General features: G+C 67.6%; 3 protein-coding genes across 6 annotated transcripts; 2 read left to right on the top strand and 1 right to left on the bottom strand.

Moving 5' to 3' along the window:
- Nucleotides 1-1,297: 1,297 nt before the first annotated feature.
- On the top strand, nucleotides 1,298-5,111 carry TRIM63 (tripartite motif containing 63). Of its 3 annotated transcripts, none has more exons than XM_063177495.1 (9): nucleotides 1,298-1,490; nucleotides 1,590-1,756; nucleotides 3,174-3,339; nucleotides 3,757-3,852; nucleotides 3,982-4,215; nucleotides 4,334-4,356; nucleotides 4,506-4,630; nucleotides 4,718-4,798; nucleotides 4,887-5,111. In XM_063177495.1, the coding sequence occupies exons 1-9, from the start codon at nucleotides 1,332-1,334 to the stop codon at nucleotides 4,895-4,897; spliced, it is 1,062 nt and encodes a 353-aa protein (XP_063033565.1). In that variant the 5' UTR covers nucleotides 1,298-1,331; the 3' UTR covers nucleotides 4,898-5,111. The 3 variants fall into 3 exon arrangements, with proteins under 3 accessions (XP_063033565.1, XP_063033566.1, XP_063033564.1); XM_063177496.1 differs by having other exon boundaries at nucleotides 3,171-3,339; nucleotides 4,721-4,798; XM_063177494.1 differs by having other exon boundaries at nucleotides 3,171-3,339.
- Nucleotides 4,925-9,148, top strand: SLC30A2 (solute carrier family 30 member 2). The gene is made up of 9 exons (XM_063177211.1): nucleotides 4,925-5,020; nucleotides 5,914-6,188; nucleotides 6,325-6,515; nucleotides 6,796-6,942; nucleotides 7,210-7,363; nucleotides 7,444-7,600; nucleotides 7,979-8,084; nucleotides 8,166-8,300; nucleotides 8,948-9,148. The coding sequence occupies exons 1-9, from the start codon at nucleotides 4,925-4,927 to the stop codon at nucleotides 9,091-9,093; spliced, it is 1,407 nt and encodes a 468-aa protein (XP_063033281.1). The 3' UTR covers nucleotides 9,094-9,148.
- A 385-nt stretch (nucleotides 9,149-9,533) lies between these two features.
- Nucleotides 9,534-17,239, bottom strand: EXTL1 (exostosin like glycosyltransferase 1). Of its 2 annotated transcripts, none has more exons than XM_063177458.1 (11): nucleotides 16,846-17,239; nucleotides 15,271-16,489; nucleotides 12,211-12,304; nucleotides 12,023-12,130; nucleotides 11,387-11,506; nucleotides 11,178-11,310; nucleotides 10,975-11,093; nucleotides 10,617-10,712; nucleotides 10,431-10,517; nucleotides 10,146-10,306; nucleotides 9,534-10,068 (listed from the first exon to the last, which is right to left on the bottom strand). In XM_063177458.1, the coding sequence occupies exons 2-11, from the start codon at nucleotides 16,197-16,199 to the stop codon at nucleotides 9,669-9,671; spliced, it is 2,247 nt and encodes a 748-aa protein (XP_063033528.1). In that variant the 5' UTR covers nucleotides 16,200-16,489; nucleotides 16,846-17,239; the 3' UTR covers nucleotides 9,534-9,668. The 2 variants fall into 2 exon arrangements, with proteins under 2 accessions (XP_063033528.1, XP_063033529.1); XM_063177459.1 differs by lacking the exon at nucleotides 16,846-17,239 and adding an exon at nucleotides 16,662-16,705.
- Nucleotides 17,240-17,571: the final 332 nt, after the last annotated feature.

The following is a 17,571-nucleotide window of genomic DNA, read 5'->3' as shown; positions in this document are numbered from 1 at the left end:
GCTCTCCCTGGGGCCAGCCCTGGCCCTGCCCAGCCAGCTGGCACCGTGTCAGGGCTGCTGGCAGCCAGGGCTCTGCTCACCCTTTGCCCCCACGGCCGTTTCTGGGTCAGCTCTTGAGCCCCAGCAGCGAGGCCAGCCGTGCCAGGGCTGTGCCAGGGCTGTGCCAGGGCTGTGGCCTGGCTGTGCCAGGGCTGTGCCATCCCTGTGCCAGGGCTCTGGGGCACAGCCTGAGCGGCCCCCACTGGGCCTGGGCTCATCGAGGAGCCCCCCCAGCCCTGTGCCAGTGCCAGGCGTGGGTCTGGGTGCCCCCAGAGCTGCCTCTCCCCTTCTGGCACTCAGGGAACCACGGTGAGATGCTGACACATCACGTCGTTCATGTTTTGGGTGGGCAAAGGGACAAACTGTACAAACCCGCCCTGCCGCAGCTGGGCCAGCTCTGACAGATTTCTGGAACCACCACCACCATGTCCAGGTGCCCCCGGGGCTGTGTGTGCCCCCCTTGTCCCCAGGGCGATGTTTTGGGGTCCCTTTGTTTCGATGCCTGCCCCTGTTTATCCCGATGTGCCCCGTGTCCCCAGGGGGATGTTTGGGGTCCCTTTGGTTCGATGCCTGCCCCCGTTTACCCCAATGCCAGTGTGTGTCCCCAGGGCGATGTTTTGGGGTCCCTTTGGGGCCGTGTCTGCCCCTGTTTATCCCGATGTCCCCCGTGTCCCCAGGGTGATGTTTGGGGTCCCTTTGGTTCGATGCCTGCCCCTGTTTACCCCAATGCCAGTGTGTGTCCCCAGGGTGATGTTTGGGGGTCCCTTTGTTTCGATGCCTGGCCCTGTTTACCCCGATGTGCCCCGTGTCCCCAGGGTGATGTTTGGGGTCCCTTTGGGACAATGCCTGCCCCTGTTTATCCCGATGTCCCCCGTGTCCCCAGGGTGATGTTTGGGGTCCCTTTGGTTCGATGCCTGCCCCTGTTTATCCCGATGTCCCCCGTGTCCCCAGGGCGATGTTTTGGGGTCCCTTTGGTTCGATGCCTGCCCCTGTTTACCCCAATGCCAGTGTGTGTCCCCAGGGTGATGTTTTGGGGTCCCTTTGGCTCCATGCCTGCCCCTGTTTACCCCGCAGCAACTCCGGCCCGGGCACGTCCGCAGCACGGGCGGGCAGCGCCGCCTGGACAGGCTGTGCCCGTCTTGTTTACCGGCCCTTCCCGGCCCGGCCCGGGTGTCAGGTGCTGTCCCGGGACACCCGACACCGCGGCAGCCGCGTGACACCGGGGCACCGATAAATAGCGGGGCGGGGGGCGCCGGCAGCGAGAGCGCCGCGAGCGGAGCCCGGCCGAGCCCATGGAGTTCCAAGCGGGGATGCTGCACGATGGCAGCGCCATGGAGAGCCTGGAGAAGCAGCTCATCTGCCCCATCTGCCTGGAGATGTTCAGCAAGCCCGTGGTGATCCTGCCCTGCCAGCACAACCTGTGCCGCAAGTGCGCCAACGACGTGTTCCAGGTGAGCGGGGTCCCCGTGCCGGGCTGGGGACGCTGGGGGACCCCGAGGGACCCCGAGGGACACCGAGGGACCCTCCCCGCGTTCGTGTCCCCCTGGCAGGCCGCCAACCCGTACTGGCAGAGCCGGGGCACTCTGATCTCGGGGGGCCGGTTCCGGTGCCCCTCGTGCCGCCACGAGGTGCTGCTGGACCGCCACGGCGTCTACGGGCTGCAGAGGAACCTGCTGGTGGAGAACATCATCGACATCTACAAGCAGGAGTGCTCCAGGTGGGCGCCGGGGACGTGGGGACACGGGGGTGGCCCTGCCATGTGCCAGCAGCAGCACTGAGACCCCAAGAGATCACACTGGGGGCCCTTCTGCCCGGTGATCCCTGATTCGGACCTTTTCCCAACTCAAATCTCCCTCCCTCAACCAAAATCTTCTTCTCCAGACCCAAAACTTCCTTCCCCAACCCAAAACTTCCTCCCAGGGCCCAAAACTTCCTCCCTAGACCCAAAATTTCCTCCCTGGATCCAAAACTTCATCCCCCAACCCAAAACTTCACCCCTGGACATAAAACTTCCTCCCCCGATCCAAAATTTCTTCCCTGGACCCAAAACTAAATCACAGGGCCCAAAACTTCCTCCTCCAGCCCATTTTCCCCCAGCAGTTAGTGTCTCTGGCTGTCCCAGGGGGCTGGCAGGTCCCTGGGGGTGGTGGCACGTCCTGCTGTCCCCGTGCTCCTGCTGGAACATTCGGGGGCAGATAAGAGGTGTGGGGAAGGAAGGCAGGCTCTGCTGTGACAGCAGGCACCGGGGCTGATAAGGGGCACGGGGATGGCTTGGGGGGACCGGGATGGAGCTGGGGGGGACAGAGGGGTCACAGGCTCTCGGGGCAGGGCGTGGCCCCAGCCAAATCCCCTGGGCCGCTGTAAATATTGTGTGAGAGCCATGGGGACGGGGACGATGGCGCGTGGCAGGTGGCCGGGGGGGCCGGGGGAGCCGGGGCTGTCCGTGTGTCACAGCTCTGCCTCGTCCCCCTGTCCCTCCTCGCTGCGGATGGCACCATTGGGCTGCGGCCCCCGTCCGGGAGCCCCCGGGGCTGTCTGGGTGTCCCCACCCCGGTCACACCATGGTGACAATAAATCCGGGCAGCACAGGGCTAAAATTAGGCACTGGTGCAGCGCCTCTGGATCGCAGCCCCCCCGTCCCCAGCGCCACCCCTGCCACGGCGCCCTAAACTGGGACACACAGGGGCTGGCGGCTCCCAGAGGGGACCTGTGGCATTGTGCCACGTCCCCTCTTTCCTGGGGACCTGATTTTGGGGTGACAGAAGGGGTGTCACCATGGTGGGGGTGAGGCTGAAGTGGGGACACTGTGGTGGCAGGGGTGTCCCTGTAGGGGAGACAGGGATCGTCACAGGTGACATCAACATCACCCTGGTGTGGATGTCACCGTGATGGGGATGTCACCATGGTGTGACTGTCATCCTGGTGTGGCTGTCACCAAGACGGGGACGTCACCCTGGTGGGGACATCACCCTGGTGTGGATGTCACCGTGATGACAGGGGTGTCCCTGTAGGGGGGACATCACCCTGGCATGGATGTCACCGTGATAGGGACATCACCCCGGTGTGGCTGTCACCCTGCTGTGGCTGTCACCATGCCGGGGACGTCACCGAGGCCGTGCCACCCTCTCCAGCAGGCCCCTGAAGAAGGGGGAGCACCCCATGTGCAAGGAGCACGAGGACGAGCGCATCAACATCTACTGCGTCACCTGCGAGGTGCCCACCTGCTCCATGTGCAAGGTCTTCGGTGCCCACAAGGACTGCGAGGTGGCCCCTCTGGAAAGCGTCTTCCAGGGACAGAAGGTGCCCTGGGGGGGACCCGGGGGGGGCCTCAGGGCCATGTGCTGAGCTGGGACAGTGACAAATAACTCTGGGGATGGCTCACGGGGTATTTATAGCCCCCGGGTGACTTCGCCCAGGAGACAGGCTATATTTAGAATATTCAGAGCAGCTGTGGTTGGTGGGGATGTGGGGGAGCAGAGCTGGGATGGGTAATGCCCAGCTGGGCACTGGGAAAGGTCCCTGTCCCCGCAGGAGTTAAAATGTGGAGCAGAGCTGGGATGAGCAATGCCCAGCTGGGCACTGGGAGAGGTCCCTGTCCCCAAAGGAGTTAAAATGGGGAGCAGAGCTGCGATGGGCAATGCCCAGCTGGGCACTGGGCATTGGGAGAGGTCCCTGTCCCCGCAGGAGTTAAAACTTCTCCTCTCTGTCCCTCACCAGACTGAGCTGAACAACTGCATCTCCATGCTGGTGGCGGGGAACGACCGGATCCAGACCATCATCTCGCAGCTGGAGGATTCCTGCCAGAGCACCGAGGTGAGGAGAGGGGGAAAGGAACCCCAAAAACCGCGGGGGTGAAACCTCAGCGGGGCACGGTGCGGAGCAGGGATGCTGCGGGCGCCGCAGGGACGCGCGGGTGCCATCGCTTGTCCCTCGTCCCCGCAGGAGAACGGCGAGGCGGCCAAGAGGGAGCTGTGCGCTCGCTTTGACGCGCTGGCGGCGCTGCTGGAGGAGAAGAAGGCGGAGCTGCTGCAGCGCATCGGCCGCGAGCAGGCGGACAAGACCGCCTTCATCCAGAGCCTCATCTGCCAGTACAAGGAGCAGCTGGAGAAGTCCAGCCGCCTGGTGGAGACGGCCATCCAGGCAGCCGAGGAGACCGGCGGGGCCGCCTTCCTCATGGTGAGACCCCCAGACCCGCCCCAGTGTGGGGTCCCACTCTTGGGGACAGCCTGGGGGCTGCTGTGGCCTCACTCACCTCCTTCCTCTTCTCTTCCTCCTCCTCCTTCTCTCTCCACAGAATGCCAAGCAGCTCATAAAAACGTAAGTGCTCAAACCGGGGCAATCTCCTCGATCCGAGCCCCACGGGCAGGACTTGGGGAGCGGGGGCTGCCCTGAGCCCCTGCCCTGCCGCCCCCCAGCCCAGGGAGGGGACAGGGACACCCGCACCCACCCGTGCTCTCCCTGCCCAGGATCGTGGAGGCCTCCAAGGGCGCCCGCCTGGACAAGATCGAGCAGGGCTACGAGAGCATGGACGCCTTCTCGGTGAGCCTGGAGCACCTCAGCGAGGCCGTGCACGCCCTGGACTTCGACCCTGGTAATTCAGCCCCCAGACCCCCCTCACCCGGTGGCACCCTCTGCTCCTCCCGGTGCCTCCCGCTGACCTCTGTGCCCTTGTTTGCAGCAGAGGAAGATGAGGAGTACTTTGATGGGGAGGAGGAAGAGGAGGTGGAAGAGAACACGGCGCCCGAGAGGACAGTGATGGGTAAGGGCTGAGCCCACCTCCCCAGCACCCACGGGGCAGCTCTGGGGGCCCGGGCTCTCCTTCCTCACGCCATCCTCTCCCTCGGCAGCTCCCCTGTAGCCGCAGCAGCGCTGGCACGGGCACGGGATGTCCGGCGACGCCTTCGGGACGGGGGCACACGGGGCAGGGCCCGGCAGCCTGGCGAGCCGGCCCCGCTCCAGCACAGGACACTTTTCTATACGGGTGCAAACGGGACAATTCCTCACGTTTTGTAATTCCCTTGTTTTGTATATAATTGTCACGCATTTGCAATTTGTGTATTTTGTAAAGAAAACCGGTGGTGCTTCGGGTGGTTCTTTCCTCGCTCGCCTCTCGCTCTCGGCTCGCTGTGGGCACCGGGGCTGGCTTTGCCAGGCTGGTGCCATCAGAGTGTCGCTGCCAGTGTCCGGTGTGGCACAGGGACACCTCGGGTCCAGCTCTTAATTTCCAGCCTCGTTAGCACCTCTGGCAGCGCTGGCAGCTGCTCCTGGCCGTCCGCCCGGGGCGTGACAGGTCAGCACCCGGCAGGATTTATCTCCTGGGGATGGAGTGTCCTGTCCAGGCCTTGTCCTGGGCCTGGAGAGGTGGCACAGGGGGGCTGAGGGTGCTCCAGGCTGGGCCAGGCCCCAAAATGGGTATGGTGTGGGCACCGAGCTGCTGGTTTGATGCTGAGAGATGCACCTGGGGTGAAATGCATTGACTAACCTCAGAAATGCACCTGGGGTGAAAAAATACACCATAAATCTAATACACATCCTAAATGCAAAAGTACCCCATAAATACATTTCGCCTGCAAAAACATGAGTCCTGCTCGAAGAGGAAACCAAGGCAGGACTCAGAGCTGAGCCACGAGGGCAATTAGCCCAGGGTAATTAACGCTGCTCAGCCAGGGTGGGGAAAGGAGCCTCTGCTTTGGGGGGGTCCAGGTTGATCCATCACACGCCTGGATCCAAACTGGGGGGTTCCGAAGCAGAGATGGGGGTCACCGTGTGCCTCGGAGGGGACACGGGCCCGTTCCACGCCCCTTGCCCCCAGCCCGGCTCTGTGCAGCCCCTGGGGACACTCAGAGGGGGGGTCCCACCTCAATCCCCCCCCAGCAGCAGCGCAGCCCCCGGCTGGCCGGAGAGGGGCCCAGCCCGGCGCAGGCCCCGCGGGCGCTTTGCAGCCGGCCTGGCCGTCCCTCCTCCAGCCGGGATTTGCACACGAATCCCGGCTCTTCACACGAGCCAAGGCCACCGGCTGCCACCAGCGCCGGGGTCACCGCGCCGAGCCCCGGCCGCAGCGGGAGCAGCAGGAGCAGGAGGAGGAGGAGGAGGAGGATGGCGGGCGGCGATGAGAAGCGGCGCCTGCTGAGCGAGGGCAGCGGCGGCGGGTACGGGGGTGCCCGGGGTGCCGGGGGGGCTGTGCCCACTCTGCTCTGCGGTCCCGAGCGGGGTCTGGAGGGGGGCCGGGCTGGGGGCAGCGCTCGGGGTGCGCCCGAAGCCCCCCAGCCCCAGGCTTGGCCGCAGGCGCTGCGTGGGGAAGGACGGACAGAGCGCGGAGCACGGACGGGAGCCCGCGCTGGAGCTGGGCACGCGGCGTGGGCAGCACTGCCACTCGCGGGGGCGCGGCGCCCACCCCGGGCAGCAGCAGCGGGCACGGAGGAAGCTCTACCTGGCGGCTGGCATCTGCCTCTTCTTCATGCTGGGGGAGGCCGTGGGTGAGTGCGGGGGCCGGCTCCGTGGGGTACCCGGGGGTCACCCCAGAGCCCCTCTTGTCCCGGTTCCCGCCTGAGGGAGCAGCCACAGCGCCCTGCTGGCTTTGTGTGGGTCAGGACACCCAGTGGGACCCGCCTGTGGCTCGGGGTGAGCTGAGCTGTGCCAGCTTGGGGCAGGACCCTGCCGTGTCCCCCAGTGTCCCCCAATGTCCCTGCAGGCGGGTACCTGGCACACAGCCTGGCCGTGTCCCCCCAGTGTCCCCCCAATGTCCCCTGTCCGCAGGCGGGTACCTGGCACACAGCCTGGCCATCCTGACGGACGCTGCCCACCTGCTGACGGACTTTGCCAGCATCATGATCAGCCTCTTTGCCCTCTGGGTGTCCTCACGGCCCCCCACCAAAACCATGAACTTCGGCTGGCACCGGGCAGGTAACGCGGTGGCACCGCCCCAGGGTGACACTGGAGCACCCCAAGGTGCCCTCCCCGTGTGGAACAGGGGCGCTGGGGTGCTCTGAGGGGCCGGGGGAGCCCTGGCAAAGTCCTAGCACTGTGAACAAGGCAGGGCAGAGGCGCTGCCAGCCCTGTGCAAGGAGCACCCCAGGGACTGTGCTGGGTGCCCACACTGTGCCCAGCATGGCCAGGGATGGTGCTGGGGGTGGCACGGCAGTGTGGCAGCCTTTGGGGGTCTCTCCGCAGAGATCCTGGGGGCTCTGCTCTCCGTGCTCTCCATCTGGGTGGTGACGGGGGTCCTGGTCTACCTGGGGGCGCAGCGCCTGCTCTCGGGTGACTACGACATCGAGGGTGGGGTCATGCTCATCACCTCCGCCTGCGCCGTGGCCGTCAACATCGTGTAGGTGCCACCACACGGTCCCCAATGTCCCCTACCCGAGCCTGAGGGTCCCTGGGGTGTCACCGGTGCCCTGCCCGCAGGATGGGGCTGGCCCTGCACCAGACGGGCCACGGGCACAGCCACGGGGCGGGCGGCGAGCAGCCCAACGCCAGCGTCCGAGCCGCCTTCGTGCACGTCCTGGGGGACCTGCTGCAGAGCCTCGGCGTGCTCATCGCCTCCTACATCATCTTCTTCAAGGTCTGGGGGGCTGGGGGCTAATGGGGTGCTGGGGGCAAAGGGGGTCTGGGGGCAAACAGGGTCTGGGGGCAAACGAGGTTCTGGGGGCAAACAGGGTCTGGGGGTAAACGGGGGGCTGGGGGAAAACAGGGTCTGGGGGCAAAGGGGATGACTGGGGCAAAGGGGGTGCTGGGGGAAAAGGGGGTCTGGGGGCAAAAGGGGTGCTGGAGGCACAGAGGATGATGGGGGCAAACGGGGTCTGGGGACACGGGGACAGCAGCTCCAGGCCAGGCACAGGGTGGTACAACCAGGACCCTGTGCCTGCCCCACCGGTCCCGATGGGGGTTTGGGGTGCAGTGATGGTGCCCCGGGGGTCTCACCCCTGTCCCCCCTCCCCAGCCCGAGTACAAGTACGTGGATCCCATCTGCACCTTCCTGTTCTCGGCGCTGGTGCTGGGCACGACGCTGACCATCCTGCGGGACGTGCTGCTGGTCCTCATGGAGGGTAGGGACCCCCGGGGTGGGGACGGGGGCACCCAGGGGTGCCCCGGGCCCCGTCCCTGCAGCCCCCCGGCTCTGCCCGCAGGGACCCCCAAGGGGATGGATTTCAACGCCGTGCGGGACACGCTGCTGGCCGTGCGGGGCGTGGAGGCCGTGCACAGCCTGCACATCTGGGCGCTGACCGCGGCACAGCCGCTGCTGTCCGTGCACATCGCCATCAGTGAGTGCCACCACAACACGGGGACAGGGCCATCAGGGAGTGCCATGGCACAGGGGACAGGGGACAGAGCCATCAGGGAGTGCCACAACACGGGGACAGGGCCACCAGGGAGTGCCACAACATGGGGACAGGGCCATCAGGGAGTGCCACAGGAGGGACAGGGGGGACAGGGGGTGTCACAGCACAGGGACAGGGCTGCCACAGCCGCTGCTGTCTGTGCACATCGCCATTAGTGAGTGCCATGGCACAGGGGACAGGGGGGACAGGGCATCAGGGAGTGTCACAGCACAGGGGACAGAGCTGCTGCTCTCGGTGCACATCACCATCAGTGAGTGCCATGGGGGGGACAGAGCCATCAGTGAGTGCCACAGCACCGGGACAGGGGGGACAGGGCCACCAGGGAGTGTCACAGGGTGGGGACAGGGCTGCCACAGCTGCTGCTGTGCACATCGCCATCAGTGAGTGCCATGGAGGGGGGGACGGACGGGGCATCAGGGAGGGTCACAACACGGGGACAGGGGTGCCAGAGCCACCAGGGAGTGTCACATTGGGGGCAGGGGTGCACATCGCCCTCAGTGAGGGTGACAACGGGCAGGGAGGGCCGGGGCTCCCCGCACCCGCACATCCCCACCTCTCCCCCCGCTCAGACGCGGCCGCCAGCGCGCAGGAGGTGCTGGAGGAGGCGAGCTCGCGGCTGCAGGGCGCCTTCCGCTTCCACAGCACCACCATCCAGGTGGAGAGCTACTCCGAGGAGATGCGGGACTGCCGGGAGTGCCAGCCCCCCCGCGACTGACCCCCGGCACCTTCCATGCGCGGCAAATAAAGCGGAGCGCACGGGGCTGTGTGTGCGGGGGCGTGCTGGCTCCGGCTTTATCTCCGCTATCTGCAGCGGCCAAGGACACACCCAGAGCGGCTGCTGGAGGCGCCCAGCGTTCCGTGTTTCTGCGCAGCTGGGAGGAAAGCCAGCTGGAACACCCTTTTCCCCTCTGTGGGGAGTGCTGCTGGGCAATGGGGGGTGCTGCGCTGCCCAGGGCCTGCGGGGGACGCAGCTGGGGCCAGGCAGGGAGGTCCCACACGGCTCTTATCGCTCCTCTGTTTGCTCTCGGGAAGGCGAAGGACTCTCCCTCCCCGCAGGGCTGCCCGGGTTGTTCCCAGGGTGCGATGCCAGAAGGGCTGGAGCGCCCAAAACCTGGTGCCCCCCAAACCCCACAGCCTTTCCTGCATTCCACCATCTGACCCTACCTCTCGCCCTCCTTTATTGCACTGGTGAAAGCCAATAACGAGTAAAACCCCGTCAGCATCAGCGGCGATCCTGCCCCCGCAGGGCCCCGCGCACCGGGAACGGCGCCCCCCGGCCCGGCCCGACCCTCACGGCCTCTCCAGGCTCGGGTATTTCTTGCGCAGCACCGACACCTGGTCCTTGAAGAGGACGGGGTCCAGGCGCAGCCGGGAGGACACCAGGGGCATGTAGCCGAACCAGTTGGCCAGCTGGTTCAGGCAGTCCCAGCGCTGCCGGAGCCGCCGGCCGCCCTCCGTGCCCCGTGCCCCGGCCGGAGCGGGGGGCGGGCCCGGGGGGGTCCCCGCAGCCCCATCATCGCCGCACCCCGCCTGCCGGGCCGCCCCCTCCTTGTGCTGCTTGCTCTGTGTCACCTTGATGGGCGGCAGCTTGGTGACAGCGGCCACCAGCGCGTTCAGCAGCACGTCCTGGCAGGCCGGCAGCTCCCGCAGCCCCGCGGGCAGGTGCTCGGTGAAGAGGCTGTGGTAGTACCTGTGGGGAGAGCGGGGTGAGGGCCGGGGGGTGGGTGAGACCCTCCCGAGCCCCCCAGCCCCGTCCCGGGCCGGTACCGGTGGTAGAAGGCGGCGGCGCCGAGCACCATGGACACCTCGTTGGTCCAGCGGGACGTGCAGCCCCAGCGGCCCCGCTCGGCGTCCCAGAAGTGGCTCCGCGTGGGGAAGCCCACGATGCGCTCGGGGAAGCTGAGCCACACCGAGAAGGCAAAATCCACCTGGCACGGCAGCGGCACGGGATCGGTGTCACCCCGGGCGGTGCCACCACCGCAGGGCACCACGCCGCCCCGGCAGGACGCGGGGACACGGGGACAGCCACAAGGAGCTGGGCCGCGGCCTCACCTCGCTGGTGGACAGGCTGGTGTCCTCGTCCAGGCTCAGCACCGCGTCCGTCTGGATGGCCTCGAACGGGAAGAAGCGGTCGCTGAGCTGTGGGGAGAGGAAGGAAGGGCGGATCGATGCCCTGGGGTGGCTGTTCTGGCCCTCTGCCCGTGTCCCAGATCCCTGCCCGTGTCCCTGTGCCCTCACCTTCCTCCTGCCCTGGATGATGGTCATGGGCACGCTGCTCTGGGGCCATTGCCCTCTCGGGGGCGGCGGCTTCTCGCAGCTCCATAGGACCACGATCTGCAAAGGGCAGGACAGGCGTGGCCGGAGGGGTTGGGTGGGGTTCCCTCCTCCAGCCCAGACCACCCCAGAACGGTCTCGGGGCGGCTTGGACCAGGATAAACCCCCGGGTGGTGCAAAGGGCTTGGGAGACAGCTCTGCCCACCCAAAGGTGACACCACCAGGCACCCCCTCCACCCCTAAACCCACCCATCGCCTCTCCTGGTCCCCGCAGGACCCAGCCCCACCATCCCCTGCATCCCTGGGACTCTGCTCCTCCCACCTGGGCGCAGTACTGGGATCCAGACACGGCTTGGATGAGCCTGAGGAGGGGCTGGGACAGCGAGCCTGCCTGCGAGACCGCCCGGATGAAAGCCGTGAACTTCTTGGAGGGGCTGTAGCCTGAAAAAGGGTGGGCAGGGGACAGGAGAGGTGCTGGGCACGGCCCGAGTCGGCGGCGCTCAGGCGGGGCGGGCAGGGCCCTACCGTGCTGCAGGTAGTAGAAGGGAAAATCCCCGAGGTGCGTGGAGAACTCGGGCAGCACCAGGAGCCCCCCGGGCAGCGCGTTCCAGAGGCGGCGGGAGCGGGAGCGGGCCGGGTCCAGCCGGTCCCGGATGATCTGCCGGAGGCGCCAGTGATGCCCCAGAGCCGCGGCCGTGAGCGGGGAGGGGGCTCGGGGGGCGGGGGGCGCTCACCTCCAGCGTGGTGTGCACGATCTTGTCCACCGAGGAGAAGTAGGCGTCCCACAGGAACTGCGTCTGCTGCTGGAAGGCCAGCACACGCTCGGGGCGGATGCAGCGCACGGCAGAGGGGATCTGTGCCGGGGGACAGAGGGGTCCGCACCTCAGCGTGCCCCCTGAGGCTGGGCCGCTCACCTCTGTGCCCCCAGCCATGACAACCATGCCAGGGACAGCCCCTGCCCGTGGATGTGGTGTCAGCACAGAGAGAGGGCCGCATCTCCCCTCCCTGGAGCAGGATCAGGCCCAGGATTCCCAAAGGTTTGTGCCCAGCAGGATCCTTCCCACCTTCCCCCCAGATGAACGGAGCCCCGGGACTGCACTGGGCTGGGACCCCCATTCCAGGCTGGGCCAGACCCTCCTGCACTGCCCACAGTGCAGCTGATGTGGGACCCCCATCCCAGGCTGGGCAGACCCTCCTGCACTGCCCACAGTGTAGCTGATGTGGGACCCCCATTCCAGGCTGGGCCAGACCCTCCTGCACTGCCCACAGGAGGTTGGGGTCTCATCCCCAGCCTTGTCCGGGGGCTCCACCCACGCTGGCACTGGGATTGGGCTCCGGCGCCGGGGTGGGGCGGGATCTGGGCCCCGTACCTGCAGCAGGAGCCTCTCGCTGCCCACCACAGCAGCCTTGCCCCAGTCGATGGCCTCGGCGAAGGGCAGCTCCCAGCCATCGCTCAGCAGCACCGGGATGCAGGCGGCCTGTGGAGGGACCCCGCAGGCTGGGACAGAGCCCCCGGAGCCCGGCGAGGGGCCCCCCTGCCCCCCTGCCCTCCCTGTACCTGCAGAGCCTCCAGGAAGCGGAAGGAGCCCAGGCGCCTGCCCCGGGGCACGATGCAGAAGGTGGAGTTGTGCAGCAGCTCCTGGTAATCAAACCTGGAGTGGGAGATGGGCAGGGGTCAGGCGCGGCCCCCTCCCCTCCTGGGGGCGCCCCGGAGGTGCTGCTGGCACCCGCCAGGTGCGGAGCCGAGCCAGGGCAGGGTTGGGAGCGGTTCGGGCCGATTTTGGCTCTGAACATCCCTGGGTTTGTGGGAGCAGAGATCTCCTGGGTTCTGAAGGGATGGACCTGAGGGGTCAGGAAGGGACCCCAGTGCCCTTTGAAGGCACGAACCGGCCCTTCCCATCCTCCAGCAATGACAACCCACACAAAGCCACCACCCGAGCCCCCGAGCCCGAAACTGCAGCGACTCCTGAGCCGTGCCCAGACTCGCTGGGCAGGACCGGCCCTGCCTGCCCTGGCAGCGTTCAGGGAGGGGCAGGGGGTGCCGGGCTCGCCCCTGGGGCTCTCAAAGCCCCTTCTGTGCCGTGCTGGGAGCGGCTCGGCCCCGCCGGGTCCCTGCGGCCGCGCCGGAAAATCCAATATTGACTTTAGGTCGGGACAGACCCCGTCTGTTCCTGCCCGCGGGGAGGGGCAGCGCTGCCGCCGGGCTGGGGGGGACCCGCACGGGCCAGACCGGGGGGCGGGAGGCAAAAAGAGCCTTGCAATGCGCCGGTCCCGGCAGGAAGGGTGTTCGGGTGTCCCTGGTGCTGGTGCCAGGCTGGGAGCCGAGGCTGTGTCACCCACGTGGGTGCTGGAGCACCCTGGCACGTCCCAGCGCTCCGGAGTGTGGGAAACCGGCCCCGATGCCAAGGCACAGAGTTTCACAATAAATCCCGCCTCTGGATGAACCTCCCGGTGTCTCCAAAGATGCCAAAATCCCTGACCCGATAACACCCAAACCCCGGGCCGGGCAGCCGGAGGGGTGACGGCGGCTCCAACCCCCACGGAACCACAGCAGCGACAGGGGCCAGAGCCGGCTGTCACCTCTCCCGGGTGCCCCAGAGCCTGCCGTGACCCCCGGTGGGCAGCGGGACCCGGCCCGGGGGTGTCCCGGTGCGGTGGGGCCCTGGCGCCGGCCGGGCTGCGGGGCCGAGCGCTCCCGATGGAAACGCTGGCTCCTGACGCGCTGCGCTTTCCGGGCAATGCCGGCAGGGCTTCCTTGTTTTGTCAGCAGCCGGGACGGGCCCCGCCGAGTCCCTCCGCCCGGCCCCGGGAGCCGCTCCGGCCGGGCACGGTGCCTCCGGTACCGGGGGTTCCGAGAGCCGCTCCGGCCGGGCACGGTGCCTCCGGTACCGAGAGCCGCTCCGGCCGGGCACGGTGCCACCGGTACCGGGGGTTCCGAGAGCCGCTCCGGCCGGGCGCGGTGCCACTGGTACCGGCGGCTCCCAGCCCCGCTGTGTGCTCCGAGCACGGTGCCACCGGTACCGCACAGCCGCTGTGTGCTCCGCCGAGCGCTCCGGGCACGGGGTAGCGAGGCCACAATCGCCCTTAATCCCAGAACAGAACCGGATTGTTCGGAGCGGCCCCTCGGGTGTGAGGAGGATGATGGAACCGCCAGCAGAGCCTTCCTCCGCTCCCCGAGCGCCTCCAGCACCGGACACAGCGGGTGAACGGGGCCGCCGGGTCCCGCCGTGTCCCCTGCCCGGCTACGGGAGCCCCTCCCCGGGCAGCAGGGCCGCGGTCCCCCCGCAGAGCCGGCCCCGGTGGCCGTGCCCGCGGTTTTGTGCCCGCAGGGAGGAGCAGGGCAGGCCAGGCTCGGGGTCACACACAGCACGCTGCCCGCTCCACGTGCTCCCCACGGATCCCCGGCCAAAGCCGCGCCGGGAGAGGTGTAAATCCCCCTGTGTTTGCAAACAGCATCAGGGGATTACCTGCGTGGGCGGGTGGACGTGGGGAATCCTCACCCCGCTGCCCCTCGGCACAGCGTGGGGCTGGCCCTGAGCCCCCTGCCCTGCCAGCCCCACTGCCCCGAGGTGCCCCATCCCAAGGGGACTTTGCTGCAGGGGCTGACCCTGCTGGGCTGGGGGCACCTCCAGACAGGGCCGTGTGGTGCCTGGCCCGTCCCAAAGCCCCGGTAATCCCAGTGCCAGCACCCCAGCTCCACTTTTACCTCCCAGCACCTCCTAAGACGCTTTGAGGATGATGCCCAACGTGGCCTCTCCCCATCTGCTCTCCAGCCCGGGGCCTGGGGGATGTCCCCAGGCAGTGGGACGGGCACCTGCCCATTGTCTGTGGGGTGGGCTCTGTGTTTACCAGCCCTGGATTCAGCAGCTGCTGATGGGTCCCAAGGAGTTGGACGGGGAGGTGAGGAGCTGGCATGTGTCCCTGCAGAATGGAACCCCCCAAACTCACAGAACTTTGTACCCCCGATTTTTCCACCACTGCATCCGTCCCACACTGCTGCCACCGTGTCCATTTGGGATGGGGGACGCAGGGGGACCCCCAGGCACCACCAGCACCAATTAAACTCGGGGCTGCCCACACTGGGACGCCCACAGCCCCGCCAGTTTTGTGGGATTTCCAGTGGAGCCAGTGAGGGGGGGATGTTTCGGGCTCATCTCCAAGAGAAACGTTTGTGTTGGGGGAGAGCGGGAGGGGGGAGAAGAAAAGCGTCATTCATCAGCGTTGGGAGAAAGGGAAATCGTATTGGAGGCGGTGGCACGACGGCAGATAAGAGCTGCTCTGGCCAGATTACTCCAACTTTAACAGAGAGCAGGAAAGCCCTGAGCAGTCAGCGCCTCGCTCCCCACCCTGCCGTGAAATCCTCAGTGAATTTCTCTCAGGAGAACCCAAAACTTCCCTCTCACCACAGCTGCACCGCACAGAGAGGCATTTGGGGGGACACTTGTGGGGTGTCTCATGGCCCCAGACCCTCCTGCACAATTGCACCACACAGAGGCATTTGGGGGGACATTTGTGGGGTGTGCTATCATCCCCTGGCCCTCCTGCACAGCTGCACCCCACAGAGAGGCATTTGAGGGGACACTTGTGGGGTGTCCCATCGCCCCCATCTCTGCCTCACCTCTCATAGTCCGCGTTGTCCTTGTCACAGCGCGTGTCCTTGTGCCTGTGCCAGTCCTTGCCGTGCTTGCAGGTGGTCAGGGAGATGATGTCCTTCCCGTTGTGGATGTGGTGCAGCGCGTTGCGCGTGCCGGAGCCGATGCCCGTCAGGTACCGCTTGCCCTTGAACGCCAGCAGGAATCTCCTCTTGGGGGGCACCCCTGCCAGCCGGCCGCGGTGCCCGCCGCGCTGCGGGTGCTCCCGGGGGATCAGCGGGATGGAGACGTCGAAGCCGGGCCGGAAGGTGCGGCTGTCGGAGCTGGCCCTGGCCAGGATGGCGTGCCCGGGGTCGAAGCCCAGCTCGCCGCCGTAGCCGGGCCAGGTGCCCGCGTAGAGGTTGAAGATGAGGTGGTTGCGGCCGCCGTTCCAGAGCGGGGAGCCGTGGATTTTGCCCTCCAGGTCGCGCACGTAGTGCTCCGAGAGGCGGTCGCGGTCCAGCGTGTCGGCGCTGAGGATGAAGAGGCACGCTTCCTCGGGCCGGGCCGTGTGGTACCGCGAGCGCTCGATGGAGCTGAGGATCTTGCTGTAGGTCTCCGAGACAGGCTGGCCCCGCTCCTGGGGGTAGGTGAACACCTTGAAGCCGTTCCTCTCGCACCTGGAGAGGTCGAAGCAGCTTTCCATGCGGCACCTGCTGCTCCTGTGGGCGCTCAGCCAGGCCGCCCGCCTCGCCCGGGGGGACGGCAGGGCAGGGTCCCCATCCCTCTGCAGCTCCTCGGGCTCTGCAAAGCTCCTGAGGAGGGACCGATCTGTCCAGCGGGGCCAGCTCCTTGGGGACTCCGCTTTCCTCACAGAAAACAAAGCGAAACGACGCAGCTGATCCCCTCCGAAGAGGAAAAGCAGGAGCCAAGAGGCCAGGAAAGCCAGGAAAATGTATTTCTTCCTGGTCTGCATAGGTTCACACGCAGCCCCAGCTCCTCATCGGGCTCTCGTGGGTGCCAGAGTCCGCTCGGGACGGAGTTGCCAGCCCCGGGTGGGCAGTGGGACGGCTCCTGGCCCCGGGCACTGTCCTGTGTCCTTCAGGCCGTGACAGTCCCCGCTTTGTGCCCAGGGCTGTGCTGGTTTCTCGGGGCCGTCCCGGTGTGCAGAGCCCAGCCCGGTGTCCCGGTGTCCCGGCCGCTCACTGCTCCGGGCCCCCGAGCCGCCACAGTGACACTTCCATGGCTTGACCCAGCTTCAAATCCCTGCAGAAAGGGAGAGGCGGCGTCGTCACCGTCCTGCCGCCTCCAGCCGTGCCGCCACAAGTGGCTCCACACGTCCCTGCGGCGGGACTGGCGTCCGCAGCTCCCTGGGGAACAAACCCGGGACAAACCCTCCCGCAGCCGCCGCAGCCCCGCTCCCTCCCGGCTCCGTTACCTTCGGGGGGTCGCGGCCCCCGGTGGGTGCCGGGCCGTGTCCCGGAGCCCCGATCGCCGCCCGCCCGCGGCTCCGGGCTGCATCCCCGGCCGGGGAGGGCGGCGGAGCGGCCGCCGGGGCTCCCGGTGCGCGGCCGGGCGGAGGAGCCGCTCCCGGGGCGCTGGGTGTGCGTCCCCCTGGTCACCTTGTCCGTCTGTCCCTGCGCTGGGCTCTCTGTTCCCGTGTCCCCCCGGTGCCTGTCCGAGACCCCGGCTGCTCTCCGCTGTCCTCCTGTCCCTTCCCGGGACTGCCTGTCCCCTGTCCGTCCGTCTGTCTGTCTGTCCCCTCCGGGGCTAACTATCCCGCTGTCCCCTGCACCCCTCGGAGCTTGCTGTCCCCTGTCCGTCGGTCGCTCCGGGACTGTCTGTCCCCTGTCCCCTCCCAGATCTGGCTGTCCCTCGCCCGTCCGTGTGTCTGTCCCGCCCAGGGCTGGCTGTCCGCCGTTCCCGCCGGGAGCTGGCAGTGCTGTCCGTCGGTCAGTCCCCGTGTCCGCGTGGCTGTCCCCGTGTCCGTGTGGCTGTCCCCGTGTCCGTGTTTCTGTCCCCCCTGTCCGCTCGGTCCCGGTGGTCCCGCGTCCCCCCCGCGCTCCACGTGCCCCCCCCCGCCCGCATCTGTTACTCGGAGCTCTGGCCCCGCCCCCTCCCCGGCTTGTCCCGCCCCCTGTCTCTCATTGGCTGACCGCTCACAGGAGTGGGCGTGCCCGGCAGAGCCCCGCCCCCGGCGCGCCCATTGGCCGCGCCCACGTGGCACGGGGGGGTCCCGAGGGGGCCGGGCTGAGGGGCGCCGACCCCTGTCCCTCTGTCCCTCTGTCCCCGTGTCCCCAGGGACCCCTGTCCTCGTGTCCCCCTATCCCTGTGTGTCCCCATGTCCC

Source organism: Melospiza melodia, chromosome 27 (genome assembly GCF_035770615.1).
Source record: "Melospiza melodia melodia isolate bMelMel2 chromosome 27, bMelMel2.pri, whole genome shotgun sequence".
Lineage (NCBI taxonomy): Eukaryota > Metazoa > Chordata > Aves > Passeriformes > Passerellidae > Melospiza > Melospiza melodia.
The sequence above is the reverse complement of the archived record's forward strand: the minus strand, read 5'-3'. Positions and strand labels throughout refer to the sequence as shown.